Source organism: Mycteria americana, chromosome 3 (genome assembly GCF_035582795.1).
Source record: "Mycteria americana isolate JAX WOST 10 ecotype Jacksonville Zoo and Gardens chromosome 3, USCA_MyAme_1.0, whole genome shotgun sequence".
Taxonomy (NCBI): Eukaryota; Metazoa; Chordata; class Aves; order Ciconiiformes; family Ciconiidae; genus Mycteria; species Mycteria americana.
The window spans coordinates 95,637,141-95,655,721 of record NC_134367.1 but is presented as its reverse complement, the minus strand read 5'-3'; the positions used below and the strand labels follow the sequence as shown (position 1 = coordinate 95,655,721).

General features: G+C 41.6%; 1 protein-coding gene across 1 annotated transcript in view; it reads right to left on the bottom strand.

The window, feature by feature from the left end:
* Positions 1-661: 661 nt before the first annotated feature.
* Positions 662-18,581, bottom strand: part of GLP1R (glucagon like peptide 1 receptor) — an 87,729-nt gene continuing 69,809 nt past the window's right edge. Inside the window, exons 8-13 of the mRNA XM_075497410.1 lie at positions 16,075-16,135; positions 11,792-11,861; positions 10,980-11,068; positions 6,523-6,661; positions 5,567-5,608; positions 662-902 (exon numbers count right to left, since the gene is read on the bottom strand). Of these exons, the coding sequence (XP_075353525.1) occupies positions 735-902; positions 5,567-5,608; positions 6,523-6,661; positions 10,980-11,068; positions 11,792-11,861; positions 16,075-16,135 (569 nt within the window). The 3' untranslated portion in view covers positions 662-734. The remainder of the gene's footprint in view (positions 903-5,566; positions 5,609-6,522; positions 6,662-10,979; positions 11,069-11,791; positions 11,862-16,074; positions 16,136-18,581) is intronic.

The following is an 18,581-nucleotide window of genomic DNA, read 5'->3' as shown; positions in this document are numbered from 1 at the left end:
AAGAGATAATACACACCTATTACTAGCAGAAGAGGCCCCTACCAGATACTGGTTTTGGTTTATTTTTTTTCAAGTGAAGCTTAAAAAGAGCATTCAGAAATGTACACCACGCTACCTGCTGTATTGATAGATCTTCAGTTCTATCTTCAGTTCAGATCTTCAGAACAGTTACCTGCTGTTCTTCACCTACCCAGAAAACAGGTAAGCATATTTTCAACTTAGCTTTGGGAAACTCTTACTACAAAACTGATTCTTCCCTAAAACACAAGTTGTGTCCCACTAAGTTCTTGTTTTCCAAAACTGGTGATAGCACCTTACCCTATCCCCATAAAAGTCTAAATGTATTTTTTGACAATAATCATATTCTGTATCCTTGTAATTTAATCAGTCGATCACTCAGCTCGCCCACTCAACAGTAATAAGCCATTGACCCTGTGGTTTCAGACCGGATCAATGCTATGCTTAAGTTTTGGACACCTGGAGGCCTTGTGTGCAAATAGGAAGAAACTCTTTTAACTTACTTTAGACGTGATCAATTTTTCCTCTGATGTGTTGATTATATTAGCAGATTGCTCTCCCTAGAAACCTTTGTCCAACAGCCTGCAGGCAATGAGCAGCATATGCTTAAGTTTCTTGCTGGAGATGGCATACTTAAGCCACTTGCTTGGGTATTTAAGGGTTTTCAGGTATATTATACAGTTCATTGTTCTCAGTCTGATTCACCTGAACAAATCTTAGCTGAATGTGGCCTGACACGTGGCAGCGTAGACAGTACTGCCTACCGTGCCTCCACTACTGATGCTGTTGGCCGGACACTTCAGAGGTTTCATGCTGCTGTCTCTCTGGACATACAAATGTTCCAATCTCCAGCGCTCCCAGCTTTTCCGAAACTCCATCTGAACCTAACAGAAGCAAAGGAGGAAACAAAAGGAATGAATTTAGAACTAATCAGATCTTTAAATGACTCCATTAGAAAAGAGCAAGGAAAAAATAAAGATACCGTACTACTGAGAAAAGCTGGCAATGCTTTAAATCTGCAGTATTATTGCTTCCAATTATCTCATTAGTCCATTGTAGGGTATTCCATATTTAAAATAATGACAGCATTCACTTTTACTTGTAGAAATAAAGCTCTTCTATGCACCAGGAAATCTTATCTTCATTATTTTACTCTAAATTGTATTCAGCTGCAATACTGAATGTACTCTATGCCCTACCAGTACTAACAATTAAGTTGATTTTGCTTATCAGCCATAAAATGACTGAAAAGACTGACTTCCTGCTCAATACTGTCACCACAGGTATTCTTAAGAGTTCTGTTTTAACTTCTGGTTTGATTTATACAGTATTATGTCTTGGATTATTTTTGTTCTTGGAATATTTATGGGGTTTTTTTAATTCCATATAAAAATGAAGATTTATTCAGAATTGAAAAAACAACAATTAAGCACATTAAAGACTGTACTTCCCCCCCCCTTTTTTAAATAGCAATTACCCTATCTCATTCCAGATACTAGCTTTTCTTTAAAGCTACAAAATATGCTCATCCAGTCACAGGTTCTGGATTAAACTGTGTAACCTCTGTACTCATTTGGAAGTTTATCCAGGGTCTTGCTAAACAAGAACGGAATTTAGATCTTCCTGTTCCATGGGCAAAGTTCTTGCCACTTGACTGAAGTAAGAACCTCCATTAGCTTTTAACACATAAGGCAGAGGACATAAAATTGACCCTTCTTTACTCTAGAAAAAGGCAGGAGTGCAACTACAGTAATCAATTCATTATGGTGTGTACTTCAGCCTGGAAGTAAGTTCACTATAGTTGGGTCACTCAAGTGAGCCGCCTTCGGAGAGTTCCTTTTTGTTTCCTTTTAGGGTCTGGTACTGACAACCAAGAGACTAAATAGGTTGATGGCTGTTCCAGCACAGGCTTGTCATCATAACCAGGCTGCTGATACCTTCATACTCTGAGGGAAACTTCCTAGGGAACCAGCTGCTGTATGTCTGTCTTCTCTGCTTGTTCATTGTGAAATACTGAATCTGGGAAGCAGCCCTAAAAAAGGAGCAAAGCCTTACATAACCAATTGTCTTCCCTTGGTGGTTACTTCTAGCAGTGCTTGTCAGCTCTGGGCTACAGCCCTTGTACTGAATACTGTCCTGGTGGGAACCAGCTGCATCTCTGCGTTTCTGACAACGGAATCTGTCCCTCCAGTATCAGAACCAAATGGGACAGAAAGAAAGATGCTGAGATAGAAGCTTGTATTTTACCGTAATAACCGTAGGTCATTGTGTCAAAAGCTGCACAAAGACACCAGAAAAAGACAGCACGTCTGGGATAGCTTGGCATGGAAGAATGAGGGAGAACAGCCTGATAACAACAGAAAAGGCAACAGTGAAATGCAGGGGTGGTACTGTCTGCAGGAGAAGAATTGACCGTAGTATCACCCCAGTACTTGGTACCTTTTGTGGGCATGGAAAACAGCTGATTTAGTAGGCAGCACTGGGGAAAAAGCAGTTGTAGACATTTACAGGCAGATCCTGAAAGAAAGCATGAACGTACTTACTGACAGAATATGTCGATAAGCAATAGAAATGGGTATCTTAGAATCAAAGGGAGGAAATGAGTCTTCAATCTGGCTGGATGTGACAGACTGTATCCTAGAGCTATGATAGAAATAGCCTGCAAGATTGAGATGAAGTGAATGGGAAGACCTGAACAAAGGACTACATCAGAGATGATGTCTTAGGAATGGATCTGAATGACAGAATATTGATTTTCTCTCCAGAGGTTAGGAAAAGGGTAAAGAGCAGTTCTGCTGTCCATGTTGAATTGAGTTTTTGCCTAGACAGCTGTGAATGTTATGACCGAGGGAATAGGTTAAGATTTATTTTGTAAAGAGGCAGTTCTTGAGCACAGAAGTAGATCTACAGATCTTTCAGCAAAGTAATTAGTCTAGTAACTTCCATGTGTGGATAAGATTCCCCAGAAATAAGCTATACAGGGAAAAGGGAACCAACAACAAAGCTCCCATGAGAAAGGGGAAGACGGAAAATTTTTATGTAGAGTATTTTGAAAGAGAAAAGGAAGAGGTATGAGAACTTGGAAAAGATGGTCATGGAGGTTAAAGGTGGAGAAGACTTCTCCCAGAGAGCAGCTGATTGAGCTTAATGAGCTAATAGGCAGGGATGTTGAGAGTGTGGCAATGAATCTGGAATCTGATTACAAAAAAGTTAAACTTTGGCAAAAAAAGATCTCAACAAATCATAGGAAAGTAGGTCTGAAATGGGATGGAATGGAGCTGGTGGAGGAGTTCAATGGATAGTCTGTATACAGAATGAAAAGAAATTAAAAGAAAAAGGGAAGATTGGGCAGTAATGAAAAAAATTCAGGAGTCCTGGAGTCAGGACAGATTCTTTAAGGTAGAAGAGAGTGAAGCACGCTTCCATTGTGGTAGGAAGGAGGCAAAAAGGAGAAGCAAGACTACAGAGAATGAACCCTGAACCAGCTTAAACTTAATTCTGGTGGAAAAAGGCAGCATCTCTGTGGTTTAGAGTATTTCTTATAGAAAGTAGCACTAACTGCAGAAAAACTGGTCGTATTAAGCCCAGCTCATTTTGCAAAGAACATCGGTGATAACAGGTAATCTGATGAGATACTGCTGTTGGCTTCAGAGCAGTATCAGAGAAAATCCAGAATCTTTCAGGTGAAATATGACTAAAATATGAACATATTTTTATGTTTTTCCCTAAGTAGATACTAGAAAAGGACATTAATATCACTTCTAGCTTCATTTCTACTCTTGATCTAGCACCAGGACTTGCAAAAAACTTTCATTCTGTATGGTTAAGGAAAAAGAAAAGGAGTCAATGAGTCACAGACAAAAATAAAAATATAGACCACATTGCAAACAAGGATAGGCTTCGGGCACATATAGTCTGTCAAAAGAAATCTCTCATTTAGTTTAGGAAAAATTTCTCATATAGTTTAAGAAAGAAATAGAAGAGACTTGACTTAAACTCTTTACATGGCTTTATTTTCCGGATGCTGATGACTAGGCTTGACAAAATCCTTCTCCCTTCTTTTAACAAGAGTTGGAACAAGCAAAATAATTCATCCTAGATAGTCTATCAGCTTTCTGTGAAGCTCAGCACATTGTGGTTAGATTTTACGAATTACATTACAAAGGCAAGAGAACTACAGCAACAAGATATTCGGAGGACCTCTTAGAAATGTAGGTAGGCTACTTCACAGTAAGTTTCCTCAAATGAAACAAGCCTACCTGTTTCAGGGTTTGTAATAAAGTTTGGGCTATGATGTAACTTTGCCCTTGTATCACATGGAGGAAATTATTGGGCATTACTCATGAGAGGCCTGGCTGCAGCTGCACAGGGAATGTATGAGCAAAGGCCGAAGTGAATCAAAAGAAATACACGATGCACTAGCAGACGGTGCTGCATTTCAGGATTAAAGTACACCTGTAGAGCTGTACAAGGGATTTGAAACAAATATTCTCTAATTCACACTTCAGCAAAGCCTGCTGCTACCCACCTCTGACTTTTGTAAGCAATACAATTAACACATTCACTTAAACAAAATCTTACCCACAAGCTACAGAAGTGAACAGTCTCCTGCAGGGCCTAATTCAGGATGCCTGCTGCTTTTCTGTTGACTCCACCCTGGCCATAATGACACAAGTAGAACCTTTTCCCATTGATTCCAATTCCTCGATGAGGCCTGTCTCTCAATAGGTGATCTTGAATTACCGTGTCATGTTTAAAAGTAGATTTAGCATGAGTGTAAAACACATCGATGTGCATTAAACTTAGTAATGTGCTGCCAAATTAGTAGTGTTTGCTTCCCTTGCAAACCTGGCTGCTGAATGAATGAATAATAATAATCACTTAGAAGGCAACATGAGAGATTCCTGCAATACTGAAAGAGAACACTACTCTTTCCCTCAGCAGGGCTGGGATTTAGCAGGAGCCATAGAAGATGGTACTTGCAATCAGTTAACTCAAAGCCCTGGCTATATTTCTTCTGGGCCTGTGGGAGAGCTCACCACTCCGTGAGGTTCAGTTTGAATGAGAGCACGATGATGTCTTCAAGTAGCTGGGCCACAGGGAAACCAAATGAAACCAAACTATACAGGCATTAGCCAAGAGGACTCTCTGACCTCACCAGACAGCTGAGTTGAGTTCTCAGAATAAAACGGGCTCTACTCCCACATTCACCAAAACAAGCAAATAAGCAGCACTATGAGACAGATTAAGAGCAGCAGCTATAATTCTTGATAAAAGAAAAGCTCCAGTAGTGCAAACTATACAATTGTGAGCAAGACAACTTGCAAGATTTCATGTCTACAAACAGTGGCCCTAAATTATACTGCCTGAATTCCTTCCAACAACATTTGTCTGAGGAGTTATCCTGTGTAGCTGTACAGAGGAGGGTCTGTAAAAAACAGTAGAAGTCCTGAACAAGGACAATTTAGCAGTTCAAGACCATTTTCAATTTCCTTTTCCTATAGTGGATGCTGATAAGGCAAATTGGAACAACTAGTGTCTCTCTTACCTCATTATTGATGAAACAGTAGAGAATTGCAACCATCAGCCCCTGAAATCAACAAAAAAAAGAAGAGCAGTGAGCAGAGCAGTTCCCTCGCTTTGCCAAACAAACCTGCAGAGGGCTGGAGGCTCCACACTGGCATGTCCCATATAAGACTGAAAGATGGAGACAATCTGTGCTCCCTGACAGCTCTGATGGCAGAGGAGAGGTTTGACCAAACTATGTCTCAAAGCACACAATCTTAGGAAAAAGGAGTTACTGTTTTCTTCAACCTGTTATTTTTTTTTCTAAAGATTCCTTTCCCCTTTTTCCTTACCTGGTTTCAAGTTATAAACACTTCATAAGTGAACAATCCCCAGTGATCTTAAATACAGCTCTCAGTGATCTTAAATACAGCTCTGTGCTTGATAAACAGGAAATGAGTGGGTGAGCAGGGAAACTAGAAGAATAATGATTCCCTTAGACAAGGAGACTCTTTTGAAATGGCCTTACCTAAGGCAACAGCTAAATAAAAATCACAGTAAACCCACGTCCTCCTCACATGCAGTTACAGCTGTAGACAGCTACCTCTCACAGCACAGATTTTCCAAGGAGTATCAAAAACACTGGAGAAAGCACAAAATTTGCTTTCAGCAATGCCATTATACAATTACAGGAAATCACAGACAATTTCATTATTGCCTTGAGGTGTCGCATAGGAAGTAGATATTAATACGTGGATAGGAATACCAGTTTATTGTAAATTTAAGACATTGAAAATAAGAGCATGTGACGCTAACATCTAAATTGGCTATTAAAAATTAGTCCTCATACTTTCCCTTCCACTGTCATAATCCTGTAACATCCAGTGCTAAATTGAGAAATATAAAGAACAGGGAACATGCAACGAATGAGAGAGAAAGCAAGTCCCCAAACAGCAGTTAAAAAATATCTTATCCACATGGGCACAGTGTGAGTGCTACCTGGAAAGAAGCAAAGGAGAGTTCAGTAAAAAGCTTCACAAAGCGCAGCATCCCTCTGGCATGCTCATCAGTAATAAAGGCAAAGATGACCTCATGGGTCCCCAGCAGCGGGATCAGAGTCAACGTAGACTTGGCCAGCCTAAGATCACAAAGAAAGAAAACAAACAGTGCCACTGAGTATATCATCGTTGATCCCAATGATCACTGCGAGTCACTGTTTCTGCATTCTGTTTCTGACACACTGTCAACTTTGGTAAGTCACTGCCCCGCTTTGTGTCACAGGGTCCTCCTCCAGAGGCTGCAGAAAAAAAATAAATAATAATCCCCCAAACAACCTTATAGTAAGTTTCAACATGTTTTAACTGCCCCTGCCACTCCACTGCAGACCACTTCCTACGGAGAGCAAAGCTCTGTATTCAGCTACTGGCTGTATTTCACCTGGAAAATCTTCTTCCAAACTCAGAAGGCGGCCATGTGCTTTCTTGTACCCAAGATGTCTTCTCGTGTATCCTATTCCCCATCTGTAAGTGGGAAAGATGACCAAAACCTACCTTGTTGATGGCCTGAAAGAAATAATCTATCAATAATTGGAATCTTTTAAAAATATCTTGGCAAAGGGAGGAGTACTTGCTATTCCTTCCTCCCTCTGTGGTGTGGTAAATCTTCAAAAGATTGTAACTAACCATAACTGCAGAACACTTTGGAAAAGCAGTTAAACTGTCTTAAAGTGAGTGATGACTCCATGATTTAAACAGCAAGTTCAAAGACACAGCTACCAAAGGAAAAAAGACAAACCTGAAATAAAACACTTTTCACCTGTGAGGGAGCAATGCTCAGGGATACGACCATAGGAACACAGTCACAAGAATGGTCCTTAACTCTCTTTTGATAGACATACATGCTAGCCACTCAACGGGATAATGAAAGATGCCTGAGCCTCACATGGGAGTTCAAAGGGCTATCCTGGGCCACAGAACCTATCAATATCTCACAACAACCTGTCTTGAGACAATTCAGTAGATACAAAATCACTCAACTAGCAGGGCTGTCAGTACTTAGTAGATGTTGTGCGTCCTAGGGCTGTTGGCTGCTATTCTGAATCATGTAATCATTCAGGTTGGAAGGGACCTCTGGAAGTCTCTGGTCCAACTCCAGTTCACAGCAGGTTACTCAGGGCTGTGTCCAGCCAAGTTTTGAGTATCTCCAAGGTCCTCCACAGCCCTTCTCTGGGCCTCTCTTCCAGCATCAGACCACTCTCACTGTGTATTTTTTTTTTTTTCCACTTCTGACATGCAATTGGAATTTCTCTTGCTATAACTTGTGACCTCTGCCTCTTGTCCTTTCACTGTGCACCTCTGAAAATACTCCAGCTCTGTCTTCTGTATAACCACCATTAGGTGGCTGAAGACTGCAATTAAATCCTTGCTTAGTCTTCTGTTCTCCAGACTGAATAAACCCAGTTTTCAGCACCTCCTTCTATGTCACTTGGTCCAGCCCCTGAACTAGCTTGGTGCAAAACTGATGCAAGTCCCATGGGGTTGGAGGGACAGAACATAATGTCTTTCTTGTACTAGGGAGCCTCAACGTGGACACCAGAAGCAGTCTCACAAGTGCTGAATGGAGGGGTTCGGTCACTTCCCTCAACCTTCTGGCTCTGCTTTTGCTAGTGTAGCCCAGTATGCGGTCAGCCTACGCCGTCACAAGGGCACACTGCTGAATCATGTTCAACCTGTTGTTCTCCAGCATCCCTGGGTCTTCTGTAAAGTTGCTTTCTCCCCAGTCAGTGCCCATCATGTACTGCTGCATGGGGTTATTACATACCAAGTGGAAGGCTCCTGTCAGCCCATCCACTGGCCTGCCAATGTCCTTGATACACAAGGACGGAGGGATGGTGAATTAAAGCAACTACTGAAATTAAACAGTTCACACATACAGGTAAGCAGAAATGCAGATCCCTAGTGGACCTAGGCAGACCATTGCATTAGGGGGCTTGTTTAAATGAGCAGCTTACCAGCAAGTCTTGTGATGGAGGCTCTGCTCCACCACCTCCTGCCTGAGATAGAGGTAGAAGCGGGAGGCTGATGCTGAATTGGCTCTGGAGACACCGCCTAGGTAAAAAAAGGGAGTTGTGTATGTGTACAGCAATCCCCTAGCTTATTTAATGAATGCTAATTGTTCTAGAAGGGATACTTGGAGAGCTTTGCCTTAAACAGGAAGCCATGCAAAGTCCTATGAAAAGGCTTCCTGGGTAATTAAGACCTACCTAAAGAAAAGCCTTTCCCTGAGCAAGGAGAGAAGTTTCTCCACAACTCCAAGTCCTTCTGTAGAGAAAAGGGATTTGCTGCCATACTGAACACTGAGCTCTCTGTCATCAAATGAATGGGCAACAGGAGAGAGGTGAAGGAAAGACTGGCCTGAGAGCAAAACACTTTTCTTCTTTCTATACACAAACGTATCTAAGCTAGTGACTTTCTAGGGCACCTGGACTGGTCCTTGTTTAAAATAACATATTCCAACATAGCAGTTCTGTCTTCCCTCCATGCAAAATCTTTTCCAGTGTCTTTGAGCAGAAAAGAAGGGAGGAAAAAAATTCTGATACAGGAATCTCTGACTACTGGTCTTGTTATCATTAGAAGCATACCAATGAACTGAACTCTTCTGGGTAAAAGACTTCCCCAAAGCTTCTGGCTATAACCACCAACCTCTCGACAGAACACCAAGACTACAGTCTTTGTCAGTGAAGAAGGCTCTGTTACTGGGTAAATCCTTTTCTGATAAAGCCTTTCTGTTTACACAGCAGATTTTTGAACATGCAACATGAAGAAATGAATGAACATGCACCTCTGAGAAATGGCTCACCTGCATCAAACCTTCCTACTGCTTGCAGAAGTCATGAGGGCAAGGGCTTTCTCCCTTGACAGGGTAAATTTGCAGTCAGACTTTTAAATGGCTTCAAGCCATCAGAACTGGAAAATGCCCCCCTTCCACCACCACAAATTTTACCCTGGCAAATAAAGTTCACATATATTCAAAAAAACAGTAGGCATGAAAGCAAAGCCTACAGCTCATTAAAACGAGTCCTTTTCTCTGCTTTGAGCTCTAAACACACATTAGGATTTTCAAAATTTCACATGAGGTAAAGAAGGTAGGTAACATACAAGGCAAATCTATCCTCTGATGAGAATGCACCAAAATACATGCTGTGTCTAGCTTAGAAGGCTGCAGCATTGAAATACTCAACTTCAAACTAGCTAAGTCAACTGCCAGTAGCAGTCCGGCTATCACAGCATGTAGTTCCACACTGGTTAATTCAACAGCTAACTTGTTATTGCTACATTATTTTTCAGGCTGCAATACAAAAGTATTCTCCAAGATGCAGAAATGAAGGATGTGACCATGAATCTTAGTAAGGTGATTAAATAACAGGAAGAATACAGGCAGAGACAGGGTGAAGCCTGCAAAATAAAAATTGAACATTTCTGTGATAACCCTGACATCTCTCTTGAAACATCCTATGCATTCAAGATTGAAAGTTTTTCCCAATGACAATTGGCAAGAAGAACAAGGAGCGACACTCAAAATGACCCCTATCTTGATCTTCATTGGAGTTAAAGCTTTTATTCCTATCACTCATATTATTTTTTTCAAATTAAGATAGCGTAGGATAGAATATTTCAGTTGGAAGGGACCTACAATGATCATCTAGTCCAACTGCCTGACCAATTTAGGGCTGATCAAAACTTAAAGCATGTTATTACGGGCATTGTCCAAATGCCTCTTAAACACTGACAGGCTTGGGGCATCGACCACCTCTCTAGGAAGCCTGTTCCAGTGTTTGACCACCCTCTCAGTAAAGAAATGCTTCCTAACATCCAGCCTAAACCTCCCCGGCACAGCTTTAAACCATTCCCATGTGTGCTGTCACTGGATACCATGGAGAAGAGATCAGCACCTCCCTCTCCACTTCCCTTCCTCAGGAAGCTGTAGAGAGCAATGAGGTCGCCCCTCAGCCTCCTTTTCTCCAAACTAGACAAGCCCAAAGTCCTTAGCCGCTCCTCATGGGACATTCCTTCCAGCCCTTTCACCAGCTTTGTTGCCCTCCTCTGGACACATTCAAGGACCTTTAACATCCAGTACTTGCGTATGCTGCAAGTATTTAAAAAACATCTGCTTAATTAATATTCATCCAGTATTATGGAAGACTGCAAAGTGATGAACTCAGAGATCAAGCCTTCTGTTTATCTATAACACAGGTGTAACACCTACCCTGGCTTCAGCAGGGGGCTTTTCTGGGGACTGACTGTCCAAGCAGGCATACCAATGCGTGACACCACGCCTGGGCATTACTTAAGTCCTGTGATCTTTAACCACTTTTGCCAATCCACTCCTTTCATGTACCTCCTTGTCTACTTCCATTTTGATGGGCACAAAAAGTGTCAGACCGCAATATGACATACCTGCATTTTATGTCAGTTTTGCACATCAAATTAGCCTGTAGTTTGGAGATGATGATGCATATAACTCTGATAAAGATCAGAAAATTTACCTGGAGAAATGAAAGAAGGATTTATATCATCGTCAAGAAACACATGTGCATAAGTGTTCAAAAAAGCTGGTTCGTGCATGCACGTGTAGGTCCCTGTGCATCCTGCTACTCCGCAGCTGCAGAATTTGCCACGGAACTCAACTCCTTGCTAAGGAACTGTGCTCTAACTACATCCTCTGTGAATGTACAAGTCATCTTTGAAAACATAGGCGGTTCACTAAAAGCAGGGCAGCTTACCTACATCTCTGGGGAATGAGACACAGTAAAGGTGTGGGCTGTCTCATTTGCCTTGTCTGGAGGTCCGAGACTGACACAGTATTGTGGCTGCAGAACGTAGCATTTCTCCACAATGCCACATAACTTGTTGCTCTTCTGTAGCCCAGTACCTGGGATATTATCTTCTACCTCCCTGTACTATCTGCCATAGCTTTCTGCACACCGGGGAGTTAACTGGATTGCTGCAGCATCCTGTTTTGTTATCATGTGCTGCCACTGCAACGTGACAGCGTGTGGCCAAATTAAACAAAATGCTAGTCAGAAATTCCAGTGACAGAAACCAATTTGGTTTCATAAAATCACATTTCTGAATTAAAATGTCAATACCCTCAAAGGTTATTAGCCTTTGGGCATGCACAACAGCTATGTGCACATCTGCTCTTCGTACTATATCATGTCCTGTTCTCATGGAAATCTGCCAGCTTACTGCACACGCCCCATACTCACCCCAATGGCAATGAGAATGGGCAGTCTGATGATCAACCAGTAATTCATGTTATAGTTTCTGGTCCAGCAACTAGGAAGATGGCAAAAAGAAGGAGACAAGAATAAAAAGTTTCAGTACATTACTAAAATCCCCTGCTTTTCATTCTGTCACAGCAATGCAGATGGAAAACAATATTGAGGACTAGATACCAGGAAAGCACATCATGCTGACATGGAAACAGATGCAGTTGCTTCTTAGAAACACTGAATGCTTTGTACTATTGCAGCTATCATAATCCAACTGGATACTACTCACCGGCCTTTCTTGCCCACTAACGGCTAGCTCTCCTCCACAATTTGCTATGAATTATCATCAGTTAATTATGAAGATTTACTCCATTAAAACCAAGGTCAAATTTGTCATGTGGCTGAAAGGAGAAGGGGGGAATCTGTTTGAGTCAGACCTTTCCTGCATGGTTCTTATCCTCTTCTTTCTGCATTATTTTTTATTACTCTTCAGACTCCAATGTCAGGTCATCTTATTATTTAACTGTTTGTTAGTTCTTTATCCCATTACCTACCATCACTTTTCTCATATCAAAATTTAGATCAGACATCTACTTTATTTGTCCTTATTTTCAAAAAGGACCTACTAATTTCAACCAGGAGAAAGCAATTAAGGCAGCAAACTCCAGTTCCTTCACTGTATACGTACAGGTTTCAGGCCCAAAGGAAGTTTTAAAAGTTATAAGCAAGTAAAATCAAAGATGGGAGCAATAGTTCCCAGCTTCTGTTGGCCAGCTGAGCCCTCTGCCAAGTAAGTAGCATGCTGCAGGCAATATAATACTTCATTCTCCCCATAAGTCTCATTTTAGCTTTTTAAATTCCTGTGTCCTTGAGCAATATTGGAGAACAATCACAAGAAAAGTGATGCCTGAAAGCCACAGTTTGGGATCACTGGTTCGAAGTGAACTTTACACTGGGGGGGTTTGTACATCTAGCTCTTTCAGGTCCCACCCTGGCCACAGCCAGCCACCCCCGACTGTATGACAGGCCATGTCTGTGCACAACGGCCCAGGTGCTGGGGCAGTGCTCACATGCCACTTCACTTGTTGCTGCAGCGACAGCATTCTTAATATTTCTATGAAATAACTTTGTTAAGTCTCCTGCCATATTGCTCAGCATTACTCCAAAGCAACAGTCACCAGTAAAGCCAGCAGGTTTCTGACCTACACAGGCTGTGAAACAAACTATGACACTGCACTACAGAAAACATAGGTTCCTTCACAAAACAAGTTTCTCTTCATCTCCAAATCTCATCTGCCAAAACATATATATGCTCAATTTTCCTTCGGGTTTCTTAAGAGGCCTATGGAACTTCAGCTTGGGTGATGTTGGTGGAGAGTAAATCCTCCTCAGCCTCGTAACGGGACAGTCAACTTGAGAGAAACTAGCAAACTGTGCAGAACAGCACACCCGCACGTGCTCACATACTGGAGAGGAAAGTGAAGCAGCTTGGCTGTGGCAATTCCATATTCCCTTGCAGGTGCTGCAAGCCCAAGAAGGGCTCAGGATTTCATTTTTCCATTCAGTTTCAGTTTAATGCATATAACAAGCATATTATTGCAACCAGCAGCTCCACAACCTGCAATTCAATTGTATTTTAGATACTGGAGAAAAAAAAGGTGTACATACTGTGTGCAACGAGCGTACCCGAGCTGGAATCTGAGTAACAGAAGAACTTCTTAATTGGTACGCGTGACGGGGAGCCAGCTTCATGGAGCCTTTAAAATTATTTTTATTTGAACTCCTCAAGACCAGCAGGATAATAGGCATGGCTGGAAGTGGAGTTCTAATTTTCTGACTAGCTGCAGTGGAAGCAGAAGCAATTTTAAAATTTCCTGATAACGACAGAGGCTGAGAAATGATTCTTTACATTAACTTTGCTACATTTCTGTGTGTATTAATTTGCTTCCTGTGGCACAGAGCAGTTTTAGCTACTTTTAAATTTATACAAATATGTGCAATAAAAATGCCATTACAGCCCAATTAAAGTGTCACAGCTATTAAAGTGTCTAGAAAATAAAATTGATAGATCTCTACATGCTTTCTTGTCCATTTGTGCTTTCTGGGATTGCCACACCGATAAATACACCAACATCTATTGTGTTTGGGATCTAGCCCTGCAGTTTGCTCAGCACCACTCAGAAGATGCTTGGCAACTAATAGCCTCAGAGCTGTGAATAGAGAATTGGTCCAGTGAAACCAATGCTACTGGGAAGTTTCTGCCTTTGCTTACCCATCTGGTATTCTTTTTCTAAAAATGAAAACACTGAATTTTCACCTTGAAGAGATACAGCTGAATGCCTCCGTTTTTAAAAAAAGATTGTAGGCTGGCTGTCTTGCTCCCATAATTGATTGCAGATAGAAACAAAGATGTGTAAGTATCAGCTCTTTAGGCACAGTCTAACAACTAAGAAGCCTAGCTTGCCTTTAATTTTATTTGTAATCTAGACAAAGTCTTTTTCAATAGCTCACTTTTTAAACAGCAACTGCTTTCTAAAGGAGTTTACACTTGCACGTGTAAGGAAGGAAGGAGCCAGTCTGCAAGTAAGTCTTGCAGGCTTCAGTCCTTCATTCAAATGGCTACGGTCACAGGACTGCCTCAAAGGCCCAACTCTGACCAGGCTCACTTCGAGTTATTCCTCATAGCCAGGGAAGTAGTTAAGTCACAAATGAAATTTACAGCCCAGTGCACATCCATGGTGACAGTGCTATGGCAAACAGCATGAAAGATATCCCTGGCTGCTCCAGCAAATGCCCGCCCAAGGCACAGAAATCTCGCCTTTCAGAGAAGCTGCTGCACGTGGTTATTTATTACTGTATTTTACAAATATTTATACAAGATTTAGAAGATTCAATAAGGTGCAAAATTGCCCCTTTTAAGGTCCGCTGAAGGCAGTGAGTGACAGTTTTCCTTAATGGAAAACATAAATCAGCTCTGAGCACTGCATAATGTAGGGGGCTCAGCATGAGCACTTTGAATACATTTTCTACATCAATGGGAAGATATGCCCATGGAACATCGCCTGTTCAGAGGCCGCATGTTCTCTATACCTATTCTGATAATTTCAACAAAACTTGCAATACATCAGTACAGCCACAATCTTGCTACGGAATATTATCAAGTCAACCTTGAAAAGGAAAGTCAGAAAATCCTAGCATTACTTAACCCAGAAAAGGCAGCTTTGACTGAACTGGTTCAGTACTATGAAAGATACTAAAAAAAAAAAAAGCTGGTTTTTAATACTCACGAACACCAGAAAAAAGTCTGGGGGTGGCTCTGACTACACTGAAAATTCACATTGCAGCATCTCTCCAGCAAGGATTTGGGGGCGGGGGGGGGGCTACAACAAGAAAAAAGGACCCTCTACAAAAGTGCTGGCTGGGTTGTTTGGAAACTAAGTAAGAGGAAGACCCAGTCAATAGTATATTTAGAATTTAAAAAAAAATAGCATAAAGTTATTTATTTCATCACAAAGAAAGCTACCCAAATATTTCCAGGCAGTCACTGTCACTAAGAAGAGGAAGCCACTTTCCTCCCTTTTGTTTTTGTTGTTTTTTTTTAAAAAAAACAAACCAAACCAAACAACAACAAACTAGAATGCTATTTGGTACATGAAGCATATATAAAGGCAGTTTTTCAGAGCAGCTGCTGTGGTAAAAGCGGATGAAAAGTATTTTGTGTTTTGCAGCAGTCTTATGTGCGGTATAGTTGACTGCAGCAAGACTAACATAAGCAGACAGAGAATGTGCCTTTATTTTAAGAAGATCTAAATAATGGAAGCTTAAACAAGAAGAGACAATCACATCTCTGCTGCTAGGCATAAGCTAACCACTACAAATCGCAGGCAGAATCCTGTGGGAGGTTTTTGCCTTCCTCTGAAGCATAACTGTAAAGGCTACTGCCAAAGGCACAGTATCAGGAGTGGTCTTGGTTGGGTATAATGACTTCTACTGTTGATACTGTAACTACAGAAAAACAAAACATACCTTTCCTTGACCTGCAAAAGGATACATTCGTTCAGATAGATTCGTTCAGACATGCAGAAAGTTCTGATCAGAAAGAAACATATGCTCGTTTCTGAAATATTATGCAAGACCTTCAGACAAAACAGAAGCAATTATGTGAGGTTTCAGCACATTGCCAAAGCAAACTACACCGAACAGAAAGCAAACAATGACCTGCCGGTGCACACATACAGCACAAATGAGATAGCTAGAAAAATCAGAACTAAACAAACCCCTCATCTTCATAAAGGTACTTGACAGTTCCCCAGAGGATAACAAACAGCATTGGCACACCTGGGGAGAGAGGAGACAAGGTTGACACTGACATTAAGAGACAGGGAAAAGCAGAGAGAAAGGCAAACCCCCCACGTAATGATGAGCAACATAATTAACTGGTGACAGGGTTGCAGCTCCTACCCAGCACAGATGGCTGTCAATGGTGGGAAGAGGAATCTAACCTGCAAGTAACTAATACAGGTAACTCATTTATTGCCTGGGCCCCCACCTAGCTCCTAACAGGCATGAAAAATGAACAACAGACCATCACCCCCATACTTGGCATATACCAGCTTTTCCGCAGAAAGTTTCACAGAGGGGCCAAGGGAACGAAATTTCTGGAAGCTCTGCTGGTCTCTATATTCACGCTGGAGAGGAGCATAGTGCGCTCTGATCCCAACCTTTGCATCCACCTTTCTGCCTGTGGGTCAGCTACGCTGTATTCAGGCAGCACCAAGCTCAGGCTGTCTGTGGGCATTGGGGCTGGAGCACACGCAGCCCCACGTATCCCCAGTGGCAAAGGGGAGCGTGGGCACACGACACGTAGCAAGCGTGCTCAGGCCTCCCCCGCAGAGAAGTCCCAAGTTTGGGCTGCAGTACTGGCATGGACTTGAGGAGCTGCAGCAAAGACATCAGATGTATCTGGTCTTGAGAAGAGGCTCGGTCCTATGCTAACCTGACAGTGCACGTGCTATGGTTGGTCAGTTTATCTGGGGTGTAAAGAGAAGAGAGAAAAGCCAAACAAGCTGGCAGTCATTACTCGCTTTACAATGTCAAAGGCTCTCAAACTAACTTCTTTCATTTATGAAATGTCTAGGTCTTGAAAAATAATTTTAAAGTGCATCTACCAACCAATTCTCAGTACAGGGAATGCCAAAAAAGCCCACAAGGAAGGAGAGCAGGTTGAGACTCAATGAGCAGGGTGAGGAATTTCTGCCTAAGGATGGATCAAGATGGTCTAATTCCTCTGTGTACCTCCTTGGGCAGTTTCTGATGCTGCATGTACATTGTATAGGAAGGGCAACATTTAATGTGCTTTGTTACTGCATTCTTAAGAACCATTATGGTAAGGGACCATAAGAACATCAGTGTGCAGCACTGCACTGCAGCAAACACTACACATGGTAAATAAACAGCTCCCAACAGCAGAAGCCACAGGGAAATGGGTGATCTCTTGCAGTATGAAAATCTACAAGCAGTGTCTGTAGTGGGTATTATCAGTAAAAGCCTTCTCTCTTGCTGTACTGTATTCTTTCTCTACTATCGGAACAGCTAAATACTACAGACACGAAAGACTAATTATTGTCCTTAATCAGTTAAAAAAAAAAAGAGAGAGAATAAAGAGCAGCAAGAAAAAAATACCAATAATTAGAATAATAGCAAAGATAATGAATCGAGAAGAGATTATTGGGGCAGGTGGTTGAACATGTTCCATGGATGTACCTGATACTGAGAGTACACAATATTTTGGGAGCAAAGTTACTAAGAACTCCATGCTGCTTTGATAGTGACATAAGAGATTAAGAACAGGCTCATTGCAAATCACTTCCAAACACAAATGAGCCTTTGATTCACAGGAACTAATTATAGTTTGAATTATTCCTTTCTTGACTTTGCTGAGAATTAAGACACCTTATTATGAAACAGGATAAGACTTCAACACTGACAGCACAAAGGCTGTATTTCAGTGGAGGGAACTGATATATCGAGTGACAATGATAATGATTTGTGGATATCTCCATCTTCTGGATACATTAGAAATTTCTCCGTGTTTAATCACATTACTTGACATTTGAATTGAGAATTTGTTATGAATATTATATTTCAAGAGAGCCTAGCTAGAGAGAGGCTGGTATTATTGAACTACACCAACATCCTGCTATGCAAATACAAATTAATAGGCAGCACGTACAAGGTGCTTTGCTCAACATCCTCTGTCCATTCTCACTTGTGTTGCAGGCCCCTGGTGCCTTAGTGTTGCAACACCATCAGTCGCATTATTTTCCATGCTAGCAATACACATTTTAATCTGAGACACCAAGGCTTAACAGTGCAATACATACATGTAAGCTTTGAACATCAGTGCAAGTTCTATATGGATACCGTTGGACATCTACTAAATTCACAAAGTCTCATCCTAAGAAATGGGTGGCTCTGAAAACTGGGACACACTCTCAGCAGATGGGAATGCATCTGGTTTTCCAAAGCCCTAGTCAAGATCTAAAGAGGAGATTGCCCCAAGAACATTCCTTAATCCACCTCAAGTCTGTAGAAGTCATTCACAACAGCAGAAGAGCAAGACTGCAGCATCTCCACAATAATTGTAGTTTGCAAGGATCACTGAGGCTCTCCGTAGATTAATTTATAATCTTGATACCTAATTAACCTACATTAACTGGCACAAATGCAAATAGTATTCTGGTTACTTCACTCAGTCAAGAGAAATTTGGCTGGCTTCGGCAGG